The sequence below is a fragment of the Mustelus asterias genome, chromosome X, assembly GCF_964213995.1.
Source record: "Mustelus asterias chromosome X, sMusAst1.hap1.1, whole genome shotgun sequence".
Lineage (NCBI taxonomy): Eukaryota > Metazoa > Chordata > Chondrichthyes > Carcharhiniformes > Triakidae > Mustelus > Mustelus asterias.
Window position 1 is genome coordinate 96,099 of NC_135834.1, and position 27,929 is coordinate 124,027.

Sequence of the window (27,929 nt, forward strand, 5' to 3'; positions counted from 1 at the left end):
AGGGTCAGTGCTGAGGGAGCGCCGCACTGTGGGAGGGTCAGTGCTGAGGGAGCGCCGCACTGTTGGAGGGTCAGTGCTGAGGGAGCGCCGCACTGTGGGAGGGTCAGTGCTGAGGGAGCACCGCACTGTGGGAGGGTCAGTGCTGAGGGAGCGCCGCACTGTGGGAGGGTCAGCGCTGAGGGAGCGCCGCACTGTGGGAGGGTCAGTGCTGAGGGAGCGCCGCACTGTGGGAGGGTCAGTGCTGAGGGAGCCCCGCACTGTGGGAGGGTCAGCGCTGAGGGAGCGCCGCACTGTGGGAGGGTCAGTGCTGAGGGAGCGCCGCACTGTGGAAGGGTCAGTGCTGAGGGAGTGCCGCACTGTGAGTCAGTGCTGAGGGAGTGCCGTACTGTGGGTCAGTGCTGAGGGAGTGCCGCACTGTGGGAGGGTCAGTGCTGAGGGAGTGCCACACTGTGGGATGGTCAGTGCTGAGGGAGGGCCGCACTGCGGTAGGGTCAGTGCTGAGGGAGCGCCGCACTGTGGGGGCGTCAGTGCTGAGGGTGCGCCGCACTGTGGGAGGGTCAGTGCTGAGGAAGCACCGCACTGTGGGAGGGTCAGTGCTGAGGGAGCGCCGCACTGTGGGAGGGTCAGTGCTGAGGGAGCGCCGCACTGTGGGAGGGTCAGTGCTGAGGGTGCGCTGCACTGTGGGAGGGTCAGCGCTGAGGGAGCCCCGCACTATGTGAGGGTCAGTGGTGATGGAGTGCCGCACTGTGAGTCAGTGCTGAGGGAGTGCCGTACTGTGGGTCAGTGCTGAGGGAGTGCCGCACTGTGGGAGGGTCAGTGCTGAGGGAGTGCCACACTGTGGGATGGTCAGTGCTGAGGGAGGGCCGCACTGCGGTAGGGTCAGTGCTGAGGGAGCGCCGCACTGTGGGGGCGTCAGTGCTGAGGGAGCGCCGCACTGTGGGAGGGTCAGTGCTGAGGAAGCACCGCACTGTGGGAGGGTCAGTGCTGAGGGAGCGCCGCACTGTGGGGAGGGTCAGTGCTTAGGGAGCGCCGCACTGTTGAAGGGTCAGTGCTGAGGGAGTGCCGCACTGTGGGAGGGTCAGTGCTGAGTGAGCGCCGCACTGTGGGAGGGTCAGTGCTGAGGGAGCGCCGCACTGTGGGAGGGCAGTGCTGAGGGAGCGCCGCACTGTGGGAGGGTCAGTGCTGAGGGAGCGCCGCACTGTGGGAGGGTCAGTGCTGAGGGAGCGCCGCACTGTTGGAGGGTCAGTGCTGAGGGAGCGCCGCACTGTGGGAGGGTCAGTGCTGAGGGAGCGCCGCACTGTGGAAGGGTCAGTGCTGAGGGAGTGCCGTACTGTGGGTCAGTGCTGAGGGAGCGCCGCACTGTGGGAGGGTCAGTGCTGAGGGAGCGCCGCACTGTGGGAGGGGTGAGTGCTGAGTGTCTGTTGAACTGTTATTTGGATGAGGCATTAAACCATGGCAATGTTTGCCCTCTCAGTTGGTCATAAAAGATACGAAGAACAGTATAGTAATGCAGAGAATGGGAGCTGTCCCCGGTGTGTGGGGCAATAATTATCCCCAATCAACATCAGAAAAGTCGTTTTATCGGCTCATTATCACATTCCTGTGGACAACAACTTGTATTCACATCACATCTTTAAAATAGATCAGTGTCATCATCACCTCCCTTCGCACAGATAGTGCGAGGATATTACAGAGTGGGGGATATCAGGATAAGCAATGAGCACGTGGCACAATGGTGCACACCCTCCCCAACAGGATAACAAGGACCGAGCTACACCGCATAAAGGTGACCAATTATTCCTTTTCATTGCAATTGATAATATTGTAACGATATTTGCTGGCCATTTCTGTGTGTATATTTGGAATGGTGATTATTCTGCACTGTGCTGGACTTTGGGGTTTGTTGTACGTTTTGGTAAACCTTCAATGAAAACATTTTTTAAAAATAGGTCACTATCTGTTAGCTATTGGTGAAATCATCTGTTGCAATGCCAAGTGGTGTCAGGATTTGGCTGCGTCAGGTCATGCCGCTCCCAGATTTGATTAGCCAGTCACCGTTTGGGGTTAATGACCTTTTATCACAACTGGTGAAAGGTCACAGGCCTGTAAAGTTGCCCTGTGTCTCTTTCTCCACAGACGCTGCCAAACCTTCTGAGCGTTTCCACCCTTTCCTGTTTTGATTTCAGATTCCCAGCATCCGCAGTATTTTGCTTTTTGAAAGCTAGTTCACTGGCTGGTCTCACTCATCAACAACGGGCATTTATGTTAACGGCAACCGTGGTACAATAATCGAGAGTCAGTCCCTCCAGCAGCAACAAAGGAATCCCCTACAAGTTGGGTGGCTCAGTGGTTAACACTGCCGCCTCGCAGCGCCAGAGACCCCGGTTCGATTCCAGCCTCGGGTGACTGTGTGGAGTTTGCACATTCTCCCCGTGTCTGTGTGGGTTTCCTCCCACAGTCCAAAGATGTGTAGGTTAGGGGGATTGGCCGTGCTAAATTGTCCCTTAGTGTCCAAAGATGTGTAGGTTAGGGGGATTGGCCATGCTAAATTGCCCCTTCGTGTCCAGAGATGTGTAGGTTCGGGGGATTGGCCGTGCTAAATTGTCCCTTAGTGTCCAAAGATGTGTAGGTTAGGGGGATTGGCCATGCTAAATTGCCCCTTCGTGTCCAAAGATGTGTAGGTTAGGGGGATTGGCCATGCTAAATTGTCCCTTAGTGTCCAAAGATGTGTAGGTTAGGGGGATTGGCCATGCTAAATTGCCCCTTCGTGTCCAGAGATGTGTAGGTTCGGGGGATTGGCCATGGTAAAGGTGTGGGGTTACGGGAATAGGGCAGAGGAGATGCTCTTTCAGAGAGTCAGTGCAGACCCGATGGACCGAATGGCTTCTTTCTGCGCTGTAGGGTGTTGATTCCATTCAGGGTGCTGTTGAGCAGATACTTCAGAATATCGGATCTTTGAAGTTGACTGTGTGCTCTCTGTGTCAAATGTTTCATCCACACACTGAGTCTTACCAACTCCACACTGCCCACGAGGTGACTGTGCTGGAGGAGAGACCATTGTCCACCCCTTGTGGAGTGTGGCTTTGTAAAGACGGTGTGGAGAGAGATGAGGGGGTATTTGTCGAGGTTCATCCCGAGCAGCTCTGTGCTCTACAGGCTGTTCCCAGGGACGGGGACTCTGTGCTCTACAGGCTGTTCCCAGGGACGGGGACTCTGTCTCTATGGGCTGTTCCCAGGGACGGGGACTCTGTGTCTACGGGCTGTTCCCAGGGACGGGGACTCTGTGTCTACGGGCTGTTCCCAGGGACGGGGACTCTGTGTCTACGGGCTGTTCCCAGGGACGGGGACTCTGTGTCTACGGGCTGTTCCCAGGGACGGGGACTCTGTGTCTACGGGCTGTTCCCAGGGACGGGGACTCTGTGTCTACGGGCTGTTCCCAGGGACGGGGACTCTGTGTCTACGGGCTGTTCCCAGGGACGGGGACTCTGTGTCTACGGGCTGTTCCCAGGGACGGGGACTCTGTGTCTACGGGCTGTTCCCAGGGACAGGGACTCTGTGTCTACGGGCTGTTCCCAGGGACGGGGACTCTGTGTCTACGGGCTGTTCCCAGGGACAGGGACTCTGTGTCTACGGGCTGTTCCCAGGGACGGGGACTCTGTGTCTACGGGCTGTTCCCAGGGACGGGGACTCTGTGTCTACGGGCTGTTCCCAGGGACGGGGACTCTGTGTCTATGGGCTGTTCCCAGGGACGGGGACTCTGTGTCTATGGGCTGTTCCCAGGGACGGGGACTCTCTGTCTACAGGCTGTTCCCAGGGACAGGGACTCTGTCTACGGGCTGTTCCCAGGGACGGGGAATCTGTGTCTACGGGTTGTTCCCAGGGACGGGGACTCTGTGTCTACAGGCTGTTCCCAGGGACAGGGACTCTGTGTCTACGGGCTGTTCCCAGGGACGGGGACTCTGTCTACAGGCTGTTCCCAGGGACAGGGACTCTGTGTCTACGGGCTGTTCCCAGGGACGGGGACTCTGTGTCTATGGGCTGTTCCCAGGGACGGGGACTCTGTGTCTACAGGCTGTTCCCAGGGACAGGGACTCTGTGTCTACGGGCTGTTCCCAGGGACAGGGACTCTGTGTCTACGGGTTGTTCCCAGGGACGGGGACTCTGTGCTGTACGGGCTGTTCCCAGGGACGGGGACTCTGTGTCTATGGGTTGTTCCCAGGGACGGGGACTCTGTGTCTACGGGCTGTTCCCAGGGACGGGGACTCTGTGTCTATGGGCTGTTCCCAGGGACGGGGACTCTGTGTCTACGGGCTGTTCCCAGGGACGGGGACTCTGTGTCTACGGACTGTTCCCAGGGACGGGGGCTCTGTGTCTACGGGCTGTTCCCAGGGACGGGGGCTCTGTGTCTACGGGCTGTTCCCAGGGACAGGGACTCTGTGTCTACGGGCTGTTCCCAGGGACAGGGACTCTGTGTCTACGGGCTGTTCCCAGGGACGGGGACTCTGTGTCTACGGGTTGTTCCCAGGGACGGGGACTCTGTGTCTACGGGCTGTTCCCAGGGACAGGGACTCTGTGTCTATGGGCTGTTCCCAGGGACAGGGACTCTGTGTCTATGTGCTGTTCCCAGGGAAGGGGACTCTGTGTCTACGGGTTGTTCCCAGGGACGGGGACTCTGTGTCTACAGGCTGTTCCCAGGGACGGGGACTCTGTGTCTACGGGCTGTTCCCAGGGACGGGGACTCTGTGTCTACAGGCTGTTCCCAGGGATGGGGACTCTGTGTCTACGGGCTCTTCCCAGGGACGGGGACTCTGTGTCTACGGGCTGTTCCCAGGGACGGGGACTCTGTGTCTATGGGCTGTTCCCAGGGACGGGGACTCTGTGTCTACAGGCTGTTCCCAGGGACGGGGACTCTGTGTCTACGGGCTGTTCCCAGGGACGGGGACTCTGTGTCTACAGGTTGTTCCCAGGGACGGGGACTCTGTGTCTACGGGCTGTTCCCAGGGACGGGGACTCTGTGTCTACGGGCTGTTCCCAGGGATGGGGACTCTGTGTCTACGGGCTGTTCCCAGGGACGGGGACTCTGTGTCTATGGGCTGTTCCCAGGGACGGGGACTCTGTGTCTACGGGCTGTTCCCCGGGACGGGGACTCTGTGTCTACGGGCTGTTCCCCGGGACGGGGACTCTGTGTCTACGGGCTGTTCCCAGGGACGGGGACTCTGTGTCTACGGGCTGTTCCCAGGGACGGGGACTCTGTGTCTACGGGCTGTTCCCAGGGACGGGGACTCTGTGTCTACGGGCTGTTCCCCGGGACGGGGACTCTGTGTCTACGGGCTGTTCCCAGGGACGGGGACTCTGTGTCTATGGGCTGTTCCCAGGGACGGGGACTCTGTGTCTACGGGCTGTTCCCAGGGACGGGGACTCTGTGTCTACGGGCTGTTCCCAGGGACAGGGACTCTGTGTCTGCGGGCTGTTCCCAGGGACGGGGACTCTGCTCTATGGGCTGTTCCCAGGGATGGGGACTCTGTGCTCTACGGGCTGTTCCCAGGGACGGGGACTCTGTGTCTACGGGCTGTTCCCAGGGACGGGGACTCTGTGTCTACGGGCTGTTCCCAGGAACGGGGACTCTGTGTCTACGGGCTGTTCCCAGGGACGGGGACTCTGTGTCTACGGGCTGTTCCCAGGGACTCTGTGTCTACGTGCTGTTCCCACGGACGGGGACTCTGTGTCTACGGGCTGTTCCCAGGGACGGGGACTCTGTGTCTATGGGCTGTTCCCAGGGACGGGGACTCTGTGTCTACGGGCTGTTCCCAGGGACGGGGACTCTGTGTCTACGGGCTGTTCCCAGGGACGGGGACTCTGTGTCTACGGGCTGTTCCCAGGGACGGGGACTCTGTGTCTACGGGCTGTTCCCAGGGACGGGGACTCTGTGTCTACAGGCTGTTCCCAGGGACAGGGACTCTGTGTCTACGGGCTGTTCCCAGGGACGGGGACTCTGTATCTATGGGCTGTTCCCAGGGACGGGGACTCTGTGTCTATGGGCTGTTCCCAGGGACAGGGACTCTGTGTCTACGGGCTGTTCCCAGGGACGGGGACTCTGTGTCTACGGGTTGTTCCCAGGGACGGGGACTCTGTGCTGTACGGGCTGTTCCCAGGGACGGGGACTCTGTGTCTATGGGTTGTTCCCAGGGACGGGGACTCTGTGTCTACGGGCTGTTCCCACGGACGGGGACTCTGTGTCTATGGGCTGTTCTCAGGGACGGGGACTCTGTGTCTATGGGCTGTTCTCAGGGACAGGGACTCTGTGTCTACGGGCTGTTCTCAGGGACAGGGACTCTGTGTCTACGGGCTGTTCCCGGGGATGGGGACGCCGTGCTCCATGGGCTGTTCCCGGGGACGGGGACTCTGTGCTCCATGGGCTGTTCCCAGGGACGGGGACTCTGTGTCTACGGGCTGTTCCCAGGGACGGGGACTCTGTGTCTACAGGCTGTTCCCAGGGACGGGGACTCTGTGTCTACGGGCTGTTCCCACGGACGGGGACTCTGTGTCTATGGGCTGTTCTCAGGGACGGGGACTCTGTGTCTATGGGCTGTTCTCAGGGACAGGGACTCTGTGTCTACGGGCTGTTCCCAGGGACGGGGACTCTGTGTCTACGGGCTGTTCCCAGTGACGGGGACTCTGTGCTCTACGGGCTGTTCCCAGGGACGGGGACTCTGTGTCTATGGGCTGTTCCCAGGGATGGGGACTCTGTGTCTACGGGCTGTTCCCAGGGACGGGGACTCTGTGTCTACGGGCTGTTCCCAGGGACGGGGACTCTGTGTCTACGGGCTGTTCTCAGGGACGGGGACTCTGTGTCTACGGGCTGTTCCCCGGGACGGGGACTCTGTGGCTCCCCTGAGGCCTCGGGACGAGGCCCGCCAAACTTGGTTCACATTCAACTGATGCTGCTTATCCAATTAGAGGCTGGTTTCTTTCTGGATTGGCTGAGGATAGGCTCACTGGTGTAAACAAGAAGGAGAGACACGCATACCCTCTCACACTCTAAATCATCAGCTTTATTTATCACTCATTTATAAATGATCGGTTTACTGCTCTGACATTGTTTTGCTCAGCAACTTGGTTCTTTTCATACGTCAGGTGTTTTTCTGAAATTCGTGTTTAATGTTGTGCCAAACCTTATCTTTCCAAAATATGCTTGGCAACTCTTCCTCCTCCACTCCCGTGGTAGCACGGTGACACAGTGGTAGCATTGCTGCCTCCCAGCGCCAGGGACCTGGGTTCCATTCCAGCCTTGGGTCACTGTCTGTGTGGCGTTTGCATGTTCACCCCGTGTCTGTGTGGGCTGCCTCCAGGTGCTCTGGTTTCCTCCCACAGCCCGAAAATGTGGATTAGCTATGCTAAATTGCCCCTTAGTGTCCAAATATGTGCGGGTTAGGTGGATTGGCCATGCTAAATTGCCCCTTAGTGTCCAAAGATGTGTAGGTTAGGGTGGATTGGCCATGCTAAATTGTCCCTTAGTGTCCAAAGATGTGTAGGTTAGGGTGGATTGGCCATGCTAAATTGTCCCTTAGTGTCCAAAGATGTGTAGGTTAGGGTGGATTGGCCATGCTAAATTGTCCCTTAGTGTCCAAAGATGTGTAGGTTAGGGTGGATTGGCCATGCTAAATTGCCCCTTAGTGTCCAAATATGTGCGGGTTAGGTGGATTGGCCATGCTAAATTGCCCCTTAGTGTCCAAATATGTGCGGGTTAGGTGGATTGGCCATGCTAAATTGCCCTTTAGTGTCCAAAGGTGTGTAGGTTAGGGTGGATTGGCCATGCTAAATTGTCCCTTAGTGTCCAAAGATGTGCAGGTTAGGGTGGATTGGCCATGCTAAATTGTCCCTTAGTGTCCAAAGATGTGTAGGTTAGGGTGGATTGGCCAGGGTAAATACGTGGGGTTACAGAGATGAGGGGGATGGGCCTGGGTGAAATGCTCTATCGGACAGTCAGTGGGTTCAAGACCCACTCAGAAGATGCAGAATCCAGGCCAACACTCCCAGCATTGTACTTCATTGTCCCAGCTCCTACCTTTTGGATTAGAGCTTAAACTGAGACCCTGTCTGCCCTCTCAGGTCGATGCAAAACATCCCACAGTCTTATTGGAATAGCAGGGGCTCTAGGCTAATATTCAGCCTTAACTAACATCACCGAGCAGATTATCCGGCTTGTCATCACATTGGTTTTTGTGGGATCTTGCTGTGTGCAAATTGGTTGCTGCATTTCCTACAACAGTGACGACACTTCAAAAATCTGTTCAATGCGGTTGACTGTGAAATGGCCGTGCAAGCCACTCAGTTCGAGGGCAATTAGGAATGGGCAATAAATGCTGGCCCAGCCAGCGACACCCATGTCCCATGAAGGAATAAAAAGAAAATCATCTTGAGGCATCCTGCCAGCTGCTATAGACATAGAAGGCTTTGTTTACACCCTGGTTCAAAGCATAACTCATTTTAATGCAGGTAACTGTTAAAAATTAAACAAACAAAGCCCGACGTGCTGAGTAAGCTGATCTCAAGCACAACAACACTGGCCTCTGCGCTGGACGCAGTTCAGAGGTTTACGAGACTGGAATGGGCGGGTTGTCTCGAGGGGAAATGTCAGACAGAGCTGTATCCACTGGAGTTTGGAAGAGTAAGAGGAGACTTGATTGAAACATATAAAATCATGAGGGGTCTTGACAGGGTGGATGTGGAGAGGATGTTTCCCCTTTGCAGAGAATCGAGCACTTGGGGGGTCACTGTTTAAGACGCAGATGAGGCAAAAAGATTTCTCTCAGAGGGTAGGGAGTCTCCAGAACTCTCTTCCTGCAAAGGTTGTGGAAAGAGTCTTTGGATATTTTTAAGGCAGAGCTAGATAGATTCTGATAAGCAAGGGGGTGATAGGTTATCGGGCTCGGCGAGATGCAGATTTGAGGTTACTATTAGATCAGCCGTGATCTTATTGAAAGGCTCGAGGGGCCGAGTGGCTTACTCCTGCACCGCATTCTCATATTGGTAAAAGGCTTGGCTATGAACATTCTAAGTCAGACATTCTGAAACTTGCGACAGCACTGCCTGTGACTTGGAAGTACCATTTGATGGAGTGCGGAAACAAGAAAATTGTATTCTCTGCACAAACTCTTGGCTGGTTGGAGTCATACCTGGCATGAAGGAGGATGGCTGTGGTGGTTGGAGGTCAACCATCTCAGCCCCAGGACATCTCTGCAGGAGTCCCTCAGGGTTCGTGTCCTCAACCCAACCATCTTCAGCTGCTTCATCAATGACCTTCCCGCCATCATAAGGTCAGAAGTGGGGACGATGGCTGGAAGTCCCAAAAAGACCATACTTTTTTTTAAAAAGTGCATATCTTCCAATTACAATTATTTCCCGTGACGGGTGAGGTCTTTATTAGTCAGCTTCCAGTTAAATTACATCAGCACTAAAAGACCTTGGGGCAGAGTATTCGATCTGCTCTACCCCGGCCCTGCCTGGTTTGTGACTGCCACTCCTACCAGCCCTTATTCTGTCGCCATCTGAGTTTAGTCTCAGGCTGTTGTCCCATACATTACCTATTGGACAGCACACACAATCAGCATCTTCCCAATGAGATAGAGATCTTGATATATAGAATTTTGACTCCAGCCTGCACCTTGCCACTGTGTCCCCTTCTATGAGAGGGAAAGATGTTCATTTATATCGAGTCTTTTACGTTGGGCTATCCTAAAGCACTTTACAGCTAATGAAGGGCTTTGTGAAATTTAGTCACTGTTGCAATGTCAGAAGCTTCTTACGGTGAATTTAAATCCCCTTTACTGTCCCTCTGGATAGAATACAGAGAACAAGCTACTCTCCAAACTCCGTCTACACTTCCCTCGGAAAAGCATAATCAAGGAACCCACGCACCCCGGACATTCTCTCTTCCACCTTCTTTCATCGGGAAAAAGATACAAAAGTCTGAGAAGACATACCAACCGACACAAGAACAGCTTCTTCCCTGCTGCCATCAGACCTTTGAATGGTCCTATCACGGTGACACCGTGGTTAGCACTGCTGCCTCACAGCGCCAGGGACCCGGATTCGATTCCCGCCTTGGGTGACTGTCTGTGCAGAGTCTGCACGTTCTCCCAGTGTCTGCGTGCGTTTCCTCTGGGTGCTCCGGTTTCCTCCCACAGTCTGAAAGATGTGTGGGTTAGGGTGCATTGGCCGTGCTAAATTCTCCCACAGTGTAACCCAAACAGGCGCTGGAGTTTGGCAGCTAGGGGATTTTCACAGTAACTTCATTGCAGTGTTAATGTAAGCCTCCTTGTGACACTAATAAATAAACTTAAAACACATATTAAGTTGATCTTTCTCTACACCCCTAGCCATGACTGTAACACTACATTCTGCACCCTCTCCTTTCCTTCTCTATGAACGGTATGCTTTGTCTGTATAGCGCGCAAGAAACAATACTTTTCACTGTATCCCAATACACGTGACAATAATAATTCAATTCCTGGCACAATTCAAAATGCAGTACAGAAGTTAGATTGTGGCACTTATCTGGTATGTAACCTGCAGGGATTGAGGTATGGGGGAAGGAGAGAGCTCAGTAGACTTGTACTCTCTCCCCATCTGCTCTTTCCTTCCTTTGATAATCTTTCCATCGCCTCATATCTCAATGCAAGTCAAGCAGCGACTGTGAGGGTCTCAGAAACTGCCACCACAGCCTGATATCAGACATATATCGCGAGGCAAATGCTGACTTCAGTCAGATCTGCTCTTGCAACACTTTTTTTTAAGAAAGAGAAATGGAAATTTGATGAAATGAAACAAAATACATGTTCAAAAGAAGCATTTATTAACAGTACGGCACAAAAGCAAAATACTAATGCTGGAAATCTGAAATAAAAACAGACACTGATGCTGTTTCTCTCGACACTGCTGAGTGTTTGTAGCATTTTCTGTTTTTATTTAGCAACAGCATTTATGGCAAAGTGGTTTGATGCAACAGGGTGAGGTGTCGGCAGTACACACAGGCGTTCCACATAATGCACACATCTATGCCCATTTAATTGACATTATTGCTGATTGCCAACAATAGTTTAAGAAAAATGAAGAATTAATCATTCATGTCGAGGGTGTTAGTTGTCAACCAATAGAGATCACAAATTCCACTGTTTTAACCAACAGGAACCCTCCTTTGGAATGAGGTTTGCAGTGAAAGGTGATACTATTGTAGTATCAGATTGTCACCACCGAGTGGCAGTCACCACTCACATCTGCATCGGTTGCTGGCGTTTAATTCTGTCACTGGGCCCACAGCAACTGGAGATCTCGCGAATCTGCCAATGGTGGTAGCTCTGTGGATAGATTCACTGCCTGGTATGGCACTGAGGCATAAGGAAGATCCAAGCTTCAGCTTGCTGCTCTGTTCTGCGTTAACTAATCTTGGCTGATGTGACAGTAAGGCAAGGCTGCATTTGTCTGCAGAAATCGGGGTGAGAAGTCAGCCAGTGACCAAGCTGCGGGGAAATTGTGTGATAGGAGGATAGCACTGGGCTGTGTTGCTCCAATGTCAGAGGTTGTCTAAGGGAAAAGAAATAGGATTTTTTTCTGTATTAAAGAAAATTCTCCATTTCACCATCTATGAAAAAAAAGGTGGTCTCGAAGCTGTTGCTTCTGGCAGATTGATGCTGCGGGCCCAAATTCATTCAAACAGAACGTGCCGACAGAATGGTGCTTTGCCAGCAACAGGTAACATTGGCACAGTGGGACAAGACCTGCATTTCAAAAGCACCTTTCGCAAACTCAGGATGTCGCAAAGTGCTTTCCAGCCAAGGAAACTTTTAGTGTAGTCACTGTTATAATACAGGAAAACACAGTAAGAAGTCTATGTTTACCCTAGTCCAACGCCGGCATCTCCACATCATAATACAGGAAACACAGCAGCCAGTTTGCACACAGCAAGATCCCGCAAGCAGCAGATAAGCACTTTATGATTTTTTAATTTATTTATTCGTGGGGCAGGGGCCAGTATTTATTGCCCATCCCTAGTTGCCCTTGAGCGATTGATACAATGGAGTTTCATTATTTGCAGACGGCAGTTAAGAGTCAACCACATTGCTGTGGCTCTGGAGCCACATGTAGGCCAGACCGGGTAAGGACGGCAGATTTCCTTCCCTAAAGGGAACCAGATGGGTTTTTCCCACAATCGACAACGGGTCATCAGTAGATTCTTAATCCCAGATATTTTTTATTGAGTTCAAATTCCACCATCTGCCGTGGCGGGATTCGAACCCGGGGGTCCTCCCAGAACATTAGCTGAGTTTCTGGATTAATAGTCTAGTGATAATACCACTAGGCCATCGCCTATTGGCTGTGGGGTACATATTGGCACAGGACAATCCATTAAAATTATAGAGTGTACAGCATCGTACAGCATTCTACTTGGGACTTTGTGATCAATAATGAATTCCATGTGACATATCTGAGGCCCGCATTGTGCACAGATGGTTCCTCACCCTGGCTGGTGTAAAGGTGCGTCTGCTGTTGGCACTTTTTAATAAAATGGTGTACGAAAAGGACTTGTTCGGTTTCAGAATGCAAGTATTGTAAATTGAAAAGATACATGATGGCACACAGTGACATACTGGGAGCCGGGCGGGAGGGAGGCAGCGAGGCCTTGATAAGTTTAGCTGAAAAGCATTGACAGAGATTAGGAAGCATACCAGCCAATAATTTGATTTAGCTTGCTCCAAATAAAACACAAGCGAACCTGCTTATCATGGAGATCAAAACTTGATGATAATTGCAACAGTGAAAGACACAATCCTCCCCACAGTCTCCAATACGCAAATTCCTTCTGTCACAAAGGAGGGGGGGGGAAGAAAAGACTTGCATTTATAATGTAGCTTACACAATCCCCAAAACATTTTATAACCAAATAAGTAGCTTGAAGTGTAGTCGCTTGAAATGCAGCAGCCAATATGGGTGGCACAGTGGTTAGCACTGCTGCCTCACAGCGCCAGGGACCTGGGTTCGATTCCCAGCTTGGGTCACTGTCTGTGTGGAGGTTGCACATTCTCCTCGTGTCTGCGTGGGTTTCCTCCGGGTGTTCCAGTTTCCTCCCACACTCCAAAGAATGTGGATTGGCCACGCTAAATTGCGCCTTAGTGTCCAAAGATGTGCAGGATAGATGATTGGCCATGCTAAATGTGTGGGGTTACAGGGTTGGGCAGGGCAGCCTGGGTAAGATGCTCTGTCTGAGAGTCGGTGCAGGCTCGATGGGCCGAATGGCCTCCTCCTGCACTGTAGGGATTCTATGGTGTTCAAGGAGCACCCACAAGCAGCTGTGCAACTAAATAATCGTTTTGATTTTAGTGGTGGTTGAGGGATTAATATTGGATGCAGAATGAACTCCCCTGTTCTGCTTTGAAGTAGTGACTGTGGGACCTTTTATACGCATCCATGGGGGCAAATCCGTTTAATGTCTTGTCCAAAAGATGGCCTCTCTGACACTGCAGTGCTCCCTCAGCACTGCACTAGAGCGTCAGCCTAGATTTCGTGCTCGAGTCTCTGCCACACGCTTGCAAGTCAAGAGGCAATAGTGTTACCCACTGAGCCATGAGTGACACAGGAGGGAAAAGGAAGCCACAAAGCCTGTCAACCTTAGTCCCATCTCACACTGACTGGTAACAGGTTTAACAAAAAGGAGAGGAGCGTTCATACTTTTATTGAGAGCAAGAAATGGGACAGATTGGACAGAATGCCATTGTATAAAAGTGCAACAGGAAGGTGACGTGGTGAGAAGCATTGCTCGGCCTGGTCTCCTGGCCACCAGCCTAGTGTGCAATAAAGCAAGATAAAAAGGAGCGGGTAGAGACTTCACCACTCCCTCGCCAACCTCTCAAATTGTTCTGAAATATCCCTATTTCTATTCTAGAGAGAAGTACTCATGCTGGCTCCAAAGCTTTGCTATTGTTCAAACACCGATTTGACTCAAATCCAGGCTGGCTAGAAAAAAGAAAATCTAAAGTAAAATCCGCCCGCGGCAGTCAGGATTTCAAACCCAAAATGTTTCGAAGTGCAGCCCACGTGACAGAGCGGCGGCTGGGAAGGAGGATCAAGGCAACAATTCAATGTAGCTGTGCTAGGGATATTCTAAAGCACAAGAGATAGAAGGAGTGTCCCTGGTGCCTCAAGCTGACATGGACAGACACACATGCCAGGCAAGTCTCAGTGCTGATCCCCGGTCATGTTGCGGTGGCTGGGTCTATGGCTAAAAAGGCTTCCACACCTAGGTTAGACAGAGAAAGGGAAGGGTGGGGCTGCTTGGGAGAGCAGAGGGGTGGGCAACTGTGCAGGGTGCCTGTTCCCGATTGTGGTTGTAAGACACAAAGAGTAAATATGTGTGTGTGTGTGAATTTACATTGGGAGGCTTCGTGCTTAGCTGCACTGCAGTCAAATAGCTTGCCAAAATTCACCATTAAGATTCAAACGTGCAGGATTAGCACTTGGCTGAGGTACTGAAGGGCCTCTGGGACTGTACCGCAGCGAGGGATCACCAACATTTGGGACAGAAAATCCAGAATGAATCTACTCACGCACCAGCGACAGGATTTCCCAAAGTAAGTACAAATACATTAAATCAGGGGGAGGGGGGGGAAGAGAGAGAGACAGAGAGAGAGACAGAGAGAGAGACAGAGAGAGAGACAGAGAGAGAGACAGAGAGAGAGACAGAGAGAGAGACAGAGAGAGAGACAGAGAGACAGAGAGACAGAGAGAGAGAGAGACAGAGAGAGAGAGAGAGACAGAGAGAGAGAGAGAGACAGAGAGAGAGAGAGAGACAGAGAGAGAGAGAGAGACAGAGAGAGAGAGAGACAGAGAGAGAGAGAGACAGAGAGAGAGAGAGACAGAGAGAGAGAGAGACAGAGAGAGAGAGAGACAGAGAGAGAGAGAGACAGAGAGAGAGGGAGACAGAGAGAGAGGGAGACAGAGAGAGAGGGAGACAGAGAGAGAGGGAGACAGAGAGAGAGAGACAGAGAGGGAGACAGAGAGGGAGACAGAGAGGGAGACAGAGAGGGAGACAGAGAGGGAGACAGAGAGGGAGACAGAGAGGGAGACAGAGAGGGAGACAGAGAGGGAGACAGAGAGGGAGACAGAGACAGAGAGACAGAGACAGAGACAGACAGAAAGAGAGAGAGAACAGTCTAATTACACTCTTGTGCTTCAAGGCGCCAGAGAACCCACCTTTAGTGTGTGGCAGATTGGCTCAGATTGGTACTGGGCAGGATTTAAGAAGTGTAAGGATGTCAGAGTGCCTCACAGTGCCCTTTGCCCTCATCATCAATCCTCCGATTTGGACCAAACACACTTGAATTGTCAGATCACTTGCCGCTGCAAGTGTTTTAAAGGACATGATTACTCAGCTTGGCGCACTCAAACAAGGCAATCAGAAAGGAAGCTGGGGAGGGGAGGATTGGGTCATCTTATCAACTATCATGATTCCAAATGCCTGGAGGTGCTAGTCTGAAGGAGCCTGGGAAGGGGGGAGGGTCGTTGGGGGGGAGATGGGATGTCATTAAAAAAACAATGCCACTTTGATATGGTTTCTGCAAGTTATCAAAGGGGAAACTAAAAAGGTGAACAATGAAAAGTTTGGAAAATCATCGCTTTGGTACCCGCCGTGGATCCCTTCCGTTGCTAAGGGTGGTGGTTGCCGGGGTGGGGCCGGATGTGGTGACTGCCTGGTTATTTCCTGGGCCGCGTCCGTTACCTCTTCCCCCCGCTGGCGGTGGCTGGTGGTTCATGTTCCCCGGGGAAGCTCCACCTGAACCAGCGGCATTGAGACTGTCGTTACCTGGAGCGACGGGAACAAGGAACAAAACCAGATGACAACAACAAATCAGAACCATCTCCTTTTTTATTGGGCGATTTGGGAAATTCCCCCCTCCCTGCACTTCTAACAACCTCGGCATCGGCCAGTCCAAGGGCTGAATGGAACATAATGCTTCCATCACCACTTTGTGCTCAGTAACATATGAACCCCAGTGAATACATAAAGCTGCTGCATTATAGACTCAATTAGCATTGTTCTTTCATTTTTAGTCCACAACGCGAGGGATATCTTGTCACGAGGCTGGAGAAATTGCACATCTCTCTTCTTGGACTCAGCACAATGAAAAGCCACTGGGCTAGACGCCAGCTTCCTCCACGCCAAGGCCTGTACTCTGCATGACAGATGTGCCCAGGCTGCCAGCCCTCTGCCAGGGCAGCAGCAGAAGAAGTGTGGCTGGCTGGCACCTTGAGGTTTATGGCAGGCACACAAAGGCTGCTGCTTAACATTTTGCATTAATTCACCAAACAGCCACACCAGACACGAGGAGCTCAGCTTCCCATCGTCGCTGTGGAGGAGGAACCCGCTCCCCTGCTACTGACAAGGAAACCAGAAAGTTCTGCATCTGTCAAGTGCTCGCACATTGAGCAGCAGTGGGGGCTTTCTTTGCCCCTTGCCAGAGAAGCAATGGGGGCTTTGCCCCTTGCCAGAGAAGCAATGGGGGCTTTGCCCCTTGCCAGAGAAGCAATGGGGGCTTTGCCCCTTGCCAGAGAAGCAATGGGGGCTTTGCCCCTTGCCAGAGAAGAAGCAATTGTCCCTTGGCAGAGCGTCCCCCATTTGCTCAGGTGAATCTTGTGTTTAAGTAAAGCAGGTTAGAGCGAGAAGGTTAAACGTAGTGCAGACGGCTGCAGAATAACCAAAGTACCCGATTCCCAAGCCCCGTGCACCTGGGTGACAATTATTCTGCTTTCCCACAGCAGTTGCGCTCTGAGTAAGATTGCCAGCAGTAGGAACCAGACTGACTGTCCGAATACATTTCAGAGTGAAACCTTACACCTGTTACCTGTCGTAAGGGAGGAAACATGAGCAGCCAATTTGCGAACAGCAAGCTCCCACAAACAGCAACGTGGCAAATGACCAGAGAATCTGGTTTTGGTGATGTTGTGGTTGAGGGAACCAGGCTTGCGAGTAAACTAGCAAAGTTTACATTCTTTGTTTTGTAGCGGAGGTCGCTTTAAGTAGTCTCCAGCGTCACAGACTAGTATATTAATGACGAGCTGTGCTAACGTGGCAGAGTCGACAGTGATGTGTAGATGCTGCAGGGTTTGCTGGAAAGATTTGCAAATTCTATAGCGCCTATCAGCACCGTAGGACATCCCAAAGCGCTACACAGCCAATGAAGTGTAATCATTGTCGCAATGTAGGAAACGCAGCAACCAATTTGCATGCAGGAGGTTCCTACAAACAGCAATAACATAAATACCGAGGTCATCTGTTTTGGTGATGTCAGCTGAACAATCAATATTGGCCCCAAGGCAACGGGGAGAACTCCCTCTGCTCTGTGGCTGTGGGACCTTTTACATCTACCCCAGAGGGCAACGGGGCCAAGACTTAACCGAAGGACAGCACATCTGACTGTACAGCACTCCCTCAGTGCTGCCCCTCGAACAGTGCGGAATACCGTGGGGCCTTTAGTGCAGGTACTTACCAGTTGTTACAGAAGGTGTTGAATTCGCTGGGCCAGTTGTAGAAGAGCTACCTTGTTCAGACGGGGTCTTAAAAAGAAGGAAAGAGTTGCTCAGGTTTAAGTGGTTCAATTGGAAACAAACTTGCATATTTTCCTTCACCACTCCCTCGTTACATAGATCCCCTGCCCTCACCCCCCCCCCCAATTATACACCTCACCGTCCTGCCCTGAACACAGAACTGGCAGGGATAGACTGCCTGCTCGATCAAGCCTGCCCCACTTCATAGCCAAGTTCCGCACACATGAGGACGGCCTAAACCGGGATGTTGGATTTATGTCACACTATCAGTAACCCCCACAGCTTGCCTCCTGGACTTGCAGGCTGTCCTGTCTGGAGACAATACACATCTCTTTAACCTGTGCTTAATGTTCCCTCCACCCACATTGTCTGTATCTTTAAGACCTGGCTGGCTGTAGGGATTCGCATTCTAATCAGTATTCTGTAACTTGATTTTGTGTCTCTGTGCACTGTTTGAGAGCAGATTTCCACTCCATCTGACGAAGGAGCAGCGCTCCAAAAGCTAGTGGTATTTGCTACCAAATAAACCTGTTGGACTTTAACCTGGTGTTGTTAAAACTCTTACTGTGTTCACCCCAGTCCAACGCCGGCATCTACACATCACTTCATAACAGCCAGAGCATCGTGACTGAACACCTTTCCTTCAGTGCTCACCCCCACCCTCCCAGCCACATCATCTCCTCGGAGAGGCAACAAAGGTCGCCTCAAACAGCCCCTCCGACTCTCCAGAGGATTTCACCACAGCTGCCCTGAGCTCTGGTCAGACTGTGTGTCTGAACTGGGATCCAACTGGACTGAAATACTGATCTACACCCCAGGAAGAGCTCAGTTCCCACCACAAATCTGTGCTAAGTTGATCACAGCAGGGAGAGGGGTTCGGAGCACAAGCAGTCAGAGCGTCCAGGGTTACGGAGGGGGTAGTCAGCCAGAGTTCCCAATCCTGATCGCTCAACAGTGAAATCAGCAGGAACCCTGCTTGTATAGGTTGCCCATATTCGAGGGTGAACGTTGGCACTTGGGTGAGGTGGGCATTTGCGGACCCATAACCCAGCAAAACATCAAAACCTTCAGAAGAGGGGGAAAGGTAAGAAAACTGGCACGATAACAAAAAGCGGGAATCTCATCACCGGCACCACCTGCAGTGGAGTAGTCCCCTAGTGGCTGGGGAGGCATTGAATGAAAACAACAGCATCCCAACCCAGAGGGGTCAGACTTACAGCTTTGTTCTGTGAAGATGTCTGAGACATGTATTCAGGATTGGGGTCGCTGAAATTCGGCACCTCCGAGTACTGCATACAAAACCTGAAACGGAACACAGAAGTGATTGCACGTCGCTATAATCTCACGCGCTTGCGCAGTGCACACCTGCTGTCACAGTCTTTCCAGGCAGTTTGCATAGAGTCATAGAATCCTACCGTGTAGAAGGAGGCCATTCGGCCCATCGAGTCTGCACCGACCACAATCCCACCCAGGCCCTATCCCCACAACTCCACACATTTACCCTGCTAATCCCCCTGACACTAAGGTCAATTTTAGCACGGCCAATCCACCTAATTCGCACATCTTTGGAGTGTGGGAGGAAACCGGAGCACCCGGAGGAAACCCATGCAGACACGGGGAGAATGTGCAGACTCCGCACAGACAGTGACCCGAGCTGGGAATCGAACCCGGGTCCCTGGGGCTGTGAGGCAGCAGTGCTAACCCACTGTGCCACCGTGCCGCCCCAACTGCAGTCAGTTGGACAGCAGTCCAACGCTGTCCTTTGAAGAAAGGAATGGACACCAGTAGAGTCTGGCGCAGCGAGTGTTGGCAAAACATCAGCTTGGAGCACCCAAACTGTGGAGGGTGAAGATCCACGTTAACTTTAATCCAAACATTCACCCAGTTGCTCCAGAATAGAAAGAAAGAAACCCTACAGTGCAGAAGGAGGCCATTCGGCCCATCGAGTCTGCACCGACCACAATCCCACCCAGGCCCTACCCCTACATATTTACCCGCTAATCCCTCTAACCTACACATTTTAGGATTCTAAGGGGCAATTTTTAACCTGGCCAATCAACCTAACCCACACATCTTTGGACTGTGGGAGGAAACCGGAGCACCCGGAGGAAACCCACGCAGACACGAGGAGAATGTGCAAACTCCACACAGACAGTGACCCGAGCCGGGAATCGAACCCGGGACCCTGGAGCTGTGAAGCAGCAGTGCTAACCACTGCGCTACCGTGCCGCCCAGGTGAGTGGGAGATCTGCAGATCTCCCACTCACCTGACGAAGGAGCAGCGCTCCGAAAGCTGGTGGCGTTTGCTACCAAATAAACCTGTTGGACTTTAACCTGGTGTTGAGAGACTTCTTACTGTGTTTACCCCAGTCCAACACCGGCATCTCCACATCATGACTGCCTTTTACAAACACAGGACGTTCCAAAGTACTTTACAGCCAATGAACTACTCTTGAAATGTAATCACTGTTGTAATGCAGGAAATGCAGCAGCCAATTAGCAAGCTCCCACAATCGGCAATGCGAGAATGGCCAGGTGATATGTTTTAATGGCGCTTTTAAAAAATTCTTTCATGGGATGTGGCAAGGTCAAGATTTGTTGCTCACCCGAGTTGCCCTTGAACTGGATGCCTTGCTGGACCATTTCAGAGGACAGTTATGAGTCAAACACATTGCTGCGTGTCTGGAGTCATGTGTAGGTCAGACCAGGTAAGGACGGTAGATTTCCTTCCCTAAAGGACTCCCTCAGTACTGCACCAGGACGTGTTACCTCTTTAATCCGGACAAATGTGAGGTAATGCATTTTGGAAGGTCTAATACAGATAGGAAATATACAGTAAATGGCAGAGTATTGATAGGCAGAGGGATCTGGGTGTACAGGTACACAGGTCACTGAAAGTGGCAATGCAGGTGGAGAAGGTAGTCAAGAAGGCATACGGCATGCTTGCCTTCATCGGCCAGGGCATTGAGTTTAAAAATTAGCAAGTCATGTTGCAGCTTTATAGAACCTTAGTTAGGCCGCACTTGGAATCTAGTGTTCAATTCTGGTCGCCACACTACCAGAAGGATGTGGAGGCTTTGGAGAGGGTACAGAAAAGATTTATCAGGATGTTGCCTGGTATGAAGGGCATCAGCTATGAGGAGAGGTTGGAGAAACTTGGTTTGTTCTCACTGGAGCGACGGAGGTTGAGGGGCGACCTGGTAGACGTCTACAAGATTATAAGAGGCATGGACAGAGTGGATAGTCAGAAGCTTTTTCCCAGGGTGGAAGAGTCAATTACCAGGGGGCACAGGTTTAAGGTGCGAGGGGCAAGGTTTAAAGGAGATGTACGAGGCAAGTTATTTACACAGAGGGTGGTAGGTGCCTGGAACTCGCTGCCAGAGAAGGTAGTGGAAGCAGATATGATAATGACTTTTAAGGGGCGTCTGGACAAATACATGACTAGGATGGGAATAGAGGGATATGGTCCCCGGAAGGGGAGGGGGTTTTAGTTCAGTTGGGCAGCATGGTCGGTGCAGGCTTGGAGGGCCGAAGGGCCTGTTCCTGTGCTGTAATTCTCTTTGTTCTTTGACTGTCGGCCTAGACTGTGCGTTCTAGACCCTGGAGTGGGACATTAGTGAACCAGATGAGTTTTTACAGCAATCGATGATAGTTTCGTGGTCACCGTTACTAAGACGAGCTTTCAATTCCAGATTTCATTAACGGAGTTTGAATTCCACCAGCTGCTGTGGTGGGAGAAATAGCCTCTGGATTACTAGGGCAGTGACATTCCCACTATACCAACATCTCTCCAGTGGCCTGGACACCAGGGAGAACTCTGCTGCTCTTCAAAATACTGCCAGGGGGTATTTTAGGTCCACTTGAGACAGTGGAGGCGTCTTGGTTCAACGTTTCATCTGAAAGGCGGCGGCTCCAACAGTGCAGCACTCCCTCAGCACTGCAGCAGGGTCGCTGGCCTAGATTATGTGGTCAAGACCCGGGGACTTGAACCCACAACTTTCTAACTCAAAGGGGAGAGGGCTGGCTATTGAACCACAATCAGCCTCCGTGCCAGTAGAGTGAACTCTAACCTCCTCAGAGGTGCAGAGATTGGAAAGGCAGCTTGTCTATTAGTGTTAGCTTTGACTTTGTTTAAGTGAAACCTCCTTCCCAGTGTTAAATAATTCTGTGAAGCAGAGGGGCTATTCAGCCCATTGTGCCTGTACCAGCTCTTTGAAAGATCTATTTAATTAGTCCCCACTCCCCCCCCCACATCCCTGCAAATTATTCCCCCTCTATCCAGTATGTATCCGATTCTCCCCCCTTTTTGAGGGTTCCTGTTGAATCTGCTTCCGCCGCCCTGTCAGGCAGCGCCTTCCAGATCACAACAACTCGCTGCCTTTCCAAAATAAAACTCTGCTCCAGCTCCTCAATCGAAGTACACGGGTACAGCCGACTATTTCAGCGCTCCCTCTCCCCCTAACCCTTTCCCCTTCTGGTGGGGCAATGCCACCTCCCTCCAATAACCCAATCAAGATCTGAGACCGGGTGAGTGGCCTGCTGGTGGATGCCAACCTACTCCTGACCTCCTCTCCTGACCCCATATCGAAGGGATACCCCTTCAACATGCACCAGCACTGCTGAAAATTCCCAACGTTTCTCCAAGCCATTAGGTCGGAGGCAGGGGCAAGGTGGGAACCCAGCTTACGAACAGCTCTCCCCTTTTCGGTGTTGTGGCACAGAACTTACTCTCCCACTTTCTGCAGGTCTCCTCCTCTCCCCGTGTAGAGCGTCAGGCATCCTTTCCAAATTGAGGCATACCTGCAAGATACAATACGGATTTCCTTGAAGACATATCACTCGATCTGAACTCTGAAACTCGCCCCGTTCACGCCGCCCAGTTTGCTGCTGAATCGAGCTGGCAGGATGGCATCACAACCAGCCAACCCAGAGAGTTCGGAATGGCTCATGCCAATGGTGCATGGGAGAGGACAGCACTATTAAACCACAGGCACAGGAGGGTGGACACTGTGCTTTCACCTTTGAGGAGGAATAGGATAGGAGGAAATCCGTCTTTAGATAGAACGATCAATATGTGGAACATATATGTGGCACGGTGGCACAGTGGTTAGCACCGCTGCCACACAGCACCAGGGACCCGGGTTCAATTCCGGCCTCAGGTCACTGTCTGTGTGAAGTTTTGTATGCTTTGCTTGTGGCTACGTGGGTTTCCTCCAGTTTCCTCCCACAGTCCAAAGATGTGCAGGTTAGGTGGATTGGCCATGCTAAATTGCCCCTTAGTGTCCAAAGATGTGCAGGTTAGGTGGATTGGCCATGCTAAATTGCCCCTTAGTGTCCAAAGATGTGCAGGTTAGGGTGGATTGGTCATGCTAATTGCCCCTTAGTGTCCAAAGATGTGTAGGTTAGGGGAATAAGTGGGGTAAACACGTGGGGTTACGGGGATAGGGCGTGGAGTAGGCCTGGGTAGGATGCTCTGTTGGAGAGTCAGTATAGACCTGATGGGCCGAATGGCCTCCTTCTGTGCTGTAGGGATTCTATGATTCTCCCAGATAGCACTGTGGAGGAAAAACCCTCAATTTATTTCAGAAAGAATTTAATGCTACAATAGAGAGGGAGGGGGGCGTTAGGGGCTCTGTGTTAATGAACTAAAGTCAGATGGCCATCCTGATCTGCAATTATTGGGATCTTGGGGAGGGTGTTATCATGTCTACTGGACATTGATGCTGTACAGCCAACAAAGACACATTCACTTCGAGGTGGTCGCAAGCCAATGGACAAGTGTGGATTAGTCAAGTTATCCCCATTCCACAGGATAATCACGATTCAAATATATTTCCAGAATGGCTCCAAGCAGGAGGGGTTTTCAGAGAAACTGGGGCTTGTCCTCCTTGGAGTAAAGGAGGACGAGTGGGGAGATCTGATAGATGGGGCGGGGGGGGGGGGGGGGAGACACACACACACAAGATTATGACAGGTTTGGGTAAGGTAGAGAAAGGAAAGCTGTACCCATTGGCTGATGGGACAAGGATTGGCAGTGACACAGATTTAAGCTTTTGGACAAGAGACATGTGTGGGGAGAATGTGAGGTAGATTTCTCTTTACACAGCGAGTGGTAATGACCTGGAACAATCTGGACCAGCAAATCCCAGATCTGACTCGCAGGCTGTGCTGATCTCAGCTGATGTAGGGGGTACTACGCCTTAGGCCTCAGAAGCCCCAGATTAGTGAGGGGGGTAGGGAGGCTGGTCAGGGATGGTGCTGGAATCTGCTGGAAGGTGCTGCTGCTATGGATGTCAGATGAGGACTGGATCGCAAAAAAATGCTGGAAACACTGAGCAGGTCGGGCAGCCTCTGTAGAGAGAAACAGAGTTCACCTTTCAGGTTGAGACGATCCTTTGTCAGGACAGTTCTGGAGTTCAGAAGAGCAAGAGGCGATTTGACTGGAACCTTCAGGATCCTGAGGGGTATTGACAGGAATGGATGTGGAGAGAGTGGGAGATTCTAGAACTAGGGGTCACAATTGAAAAATAAGGGGTCGCCCATTTAAGCTGGAGATAAGAGGATTTTTTTTCTCCGAGGGTGCTGACTCTCTGGGAACTCTCTTCCTCAAAAGGCAGTGGGAGCAGAGTCTTTGAATATTTTTAAGGCAGTGCTGGATAGATTTTTGATTATCAAGGGGTGAAAGGTTATCAGGGGAGTTGGCAGGAATGTGGGGTTGAGGTTACAATCAGATCAGCCAATGATCTTATTGGTGGAGCAGGTTTGAGGGGCAGAGTGGCCTACCCCTGCTCCTAATTCATATGTTTGTATGTTGCAGCTTTACCAGGTCTTGATAAACAAAGTGAGTTACCCTCTGGTCAATCGGATGATATCTCCAGCCTGAATCAGACCTCCCACATCATCCCACACCGATATGTTGATACTGCCGGTTTTATCAGCCACTTTACACGTCCTGACTTCGTGCCCGTCCTTGGTTTTGGTCACTCGTCCTACAGGACAAAAAACACAATCACAGATTACCTGACAACTTTCTCGCAAAGACTTAAAGCACATGCCAGGGATGTTTTTTCTCCAGGACGCCATATATTTTCACTCCTCCCTCTGATTTCTTACACCATTCTCAACCAAGGATGCAAACAGGGGACTTAGTTTCCCTCTCAAAATTAAAATGTTAGGCATCGGGACAAAAACAGCCTAGGGTTAACCAAAGCCAGATTGGTGTATAAACCCCAGACTGGTTCACAGTCCGGGATATTGGGTTCATGTCACACTATTTGTAACCCCCACAGTTGCGTGGACCTGCAGAGTTTCACTGGCTGTCTTGTCTGGAGACAATACACATCTTTTTAGCCTGTCTTGATGCTCTCTCCATTCACATTGTTTTGTTTCTTAAAGACTGGATTAGTTGTAAGTATTCGCATTCCAACCATTATTCATGTAAATTGAGTTTGTGTCTTTATATGCTCTGTTTGTGAACAGAATTCCCACTCACCTGAAGAAGGGGCTTGCAGCTCCGAAAGCTTGTGTGGCTTTTGCTACCAAATAAACCTGTTGAACTTTAACCTGGTGTTGTGAAACTTCTTACTGTGTTCACCAGTACCATCCAGGGAAGGGAGGTGACTGCCCCTACTGTGTCTTACATACCACTCCAGTGCCACACTTTGTAGTTGACCTCAACTCCATTTTCAAAGCAACTAGGGATGAAAAGATCTCAACCTCAACTGGTGGCATGCTCCACATCATTGATCTTAAACACTCGACCATCATCTCCCTGGAAAGTCAATTCTCCCACCTTCTTCCGTCGGGAAAAAGATACAAAAGTCTGAGGTCACGTACCAACCGACTCAAGAACAGCTTCTTCCCTGCTGCGTTTGATAAGGTGCCTCACAAAAGGTTGCTGAAGAAGATTGGGTCACACGGAGTTGGGGGTAGGGTGTTAGCGTGGATTGGGGATTGGCTATCCGACAGGAAGCAGAGAGTTGGAATAAATGGGTGCTTTTCTGGTTGGCGGATGGTAACTAGTGGCGTGCCGCAGGGATCGGTACTGGGGCCTCAACTATTTACCATTTATATAGACGATCTGGAGGAGGGGACTGAGTGTAGGGTAACAAAGTTTGCAGACGACACAAAGATAAGTGGAAAAGTGAATCGTGTGGAGGGCGTAGAAGGTCTGCAGAGATTTGGACAGGCTGAGTGAGTGGGCGAGGATCTGGCAGATGGAGTATAACGTTAACAAGTGTGAGGTTATTTACTTTGGAAGAAATAATAGCAAATTGGATTATTATCTAAATGGAAAGAAATTACAACATGCTGCTGTGCAGAGGGACCTGGGGGTCCTTGTGCATGAGACACAAAAACCCAGTCTGCAGGTGCAACAGGTGATCAAGAAGGCAAATGGGATGTTGGCCTATATCGCAAGGGGGATAGAATATAAAAGCAGAGATGTCTTGCTGCATCTGTACAGGGCATTGGTGAGGCCGCAGCTGGAATACTGTGTGCAGTATTGGTCCCCTTATTTGCGGAAGGATATATTGGCCTTGGAGGGAGTGCAGAGAAGGTTCACCAGGTTGATACCAGAGATGAGGGGTGTTGATTATGAGGAGAGACTGAGCAGGTTGGGTTTGTACTCGTTGGAATTTAGAAGGCTGAGGGGGGATCTTATAGAGACCTATAAGATAACGAAGGGGCTGGATAGGGTAGAGATGGAGAGATTCTTTCCACTTAGAAAGGAAACTAGAACTAGAGGGCACAGCCTCAAAATAAAGGGGGGTCAGTTTAGGACAGAGTTGAGGAGGAACTTCTTCTCTCAGAGGGTGGTGAATCTCTGGAATTCTCTGCCCACTGAAGTGGTGGAGGCTACTTCGTTGAATATGTTTAAATCACGGATAGATGGATTCCTGATCGGTAAGGGAATTAGGGGTTATGGGGATCAGGCGGGTAAGTGGAACTGATCCACTTCAGACCAGCCATGATCTTATTGAATGGCGGGGCAGGCTCGAGGGGCTAGATGGCCTAGTCCTGCTCCTATTTCTTATGCCATCAGATTTTTGAATGGACCTACCTTATATTAAGCTGATCTTGATTCTTGATTTCTCGAGGAATTAAGGGCTATGGGGAGAGAGCGGGTAAATGGAGTTGAAATCAACCATGATTGAATGGTGGAGTGGACTCGATGGGCCGAATGGCCTTACTTCCGCTCCTATGTCTTATGGTCTTATGGTCTTTCTCTGCACCCTAGCTATGACTGTCACACTATATTCTGCACCCTTTCCTTCTTCCCTACGTACTCTATGAACGGTATGCTTTGTCTGTATGGTGCGCAGGAAACAATACTTTTCACTGTATCCCAATACACGCGACAATAATAAATCAAATATTAAGTTGATCTTTCTCTACACCCTAACTGTGACTGTAACACTATATTCTGCACCCTCTCCTTTGCTTTTCCCGTATGTACTCTATGAACGGTATGTTTTGTCTGCATAGCGCACAAGGAGCAATACTTTTCACTGTATCTCAATACATGTGACAAGAATAAATCAATACAATTCAATTGAGGAGAGACAGGATTGGATTTACCTGTGATACATTTGTGGGGGGTATGGGGAGAAACTCACCTATTTCCAGCACAATGAAGAGGAGATTCAGGTTTTTCAAACCAGCTTTGATATCCTTCACATAAGTATCGTTTGACATCCTCCCTGGCACACAGGATCTGAATGGTTGTGAAGCCGCAAACTTGAGCAAGTTGGAAGGGTCAGGCTCAAATCACTGGCTGAGTTTCCAGAGCAAAATAAGCCCACAAGTCCTCCCCTCCCCGCCAGAGCGGGTGTAAACACCGCATGAGGTGACTGGCGCCTCAGTTGTTGCTCTGCCTCACTCGCCAATGGCCACTGACAGTCCTGTCACTCCAGCCCTCCCCGCTCACTCGCCACCGGAAACCAACCCTGACAGGCAGCGGCGCCGACCAATCGGGAGCCGAGCCCCGCCTTCGGCTCCCGCCTGGTTGGCCGTGTCCTCGACCAATCCGCGCCGTCAGGGGGCGGGACATCCGCTGCCGCCTTCGCCTCCCGAAGGTTTCCGGAAAAGCCCGAGTGGGAGCGGAAAGCGGCCATGAGAGGCGCCATGTCGCTTCACATTGTCCTTGTGCAGAGAGGGGAGGGAAAGGCTCATTGTGCAGGTTTGCCCTGGAGACTCCAGCATTTGACACTGCTCCAAGCAATCAAGGAGAAAAATGATAGGGCATAAAAATAGGTGTGTATTTTTTTTTCTTTTCGATAATTGAGTTACTAAAATATTGAAGAAGGTTTAATGTGGCAGTTTTGACTTGT

The 27,929-nt window shown here is 51.3% G+C and overlaps 1 protein-coding gene across 2 annotated transcripts; it reads right to left on the minus strand.

Annotated features, from left to right (window-relative positions):
* Positions 1-10,832: 10,832 nt before the first annotated feature.
* nabp2 (nucleic acid binding protein 2) lies at positions 10,833-27,534 on the minus strand. Of its 2 annotated transcripts, XM_078201215.1 has the most exons (7): positions 27,216-27,534; positions 24,449-24,587; positions 22,327-22,398; positions 18,816-18,900; positions 17,541-17,607; positions 15,678-15,856; positions 10,833-12,859 (listed from the first exon to the last, which is right to left on the minus strand). In XM_078201215.1, the coding sequence occupies exons 1-7, from the start codon at positions 27,292-27,294 to the stop codon at positions 12,713-12,715; spliced, it is 768 nt and encodes a 255-aa protein (XP_078057341.1). In that variant the 5' UTR covers positions 27,295-27,534; the 3' UTR covers positions 10,833-12,712. The 2 variants fall into 2 exon arrangements, with proteins under 2 accessions (XP_078057341.1, XP_078057342.1); XM_078201216.1 differs by lacking the exon at positions 10,833-12,859 and having other exon boundaries at positions 15,508-15,856.
* Between the last annotated feature and the right edge of the window lie 395 nt (positions 27,535-27,929).

Bases quoted from the DNA above. Each gene is read 5' to 3' on its own strand.
- nabp2 (XM_078201215.1), bottom strand. From the start codon at position 27,294: ATGTCAAACGATACTTATGTGAAGGATATCAAAGCTGGTTTGAAAAAC. The intron at 18,901-22,326 runs GTAAGTTCTGTG...GTTCCGTTTCAG, and splicing joins GACCTGCAGAAAGTGGGAGA to GTTTTGTATGCAGTACTCGG. The intron at 12,860-15,677 runs GTACCAAAGCGA...CCTTTGTGACAG, and splicing joins ACGGAAGGGATCCACGGCGG to AAGGAATTTGCGTATTGGAG.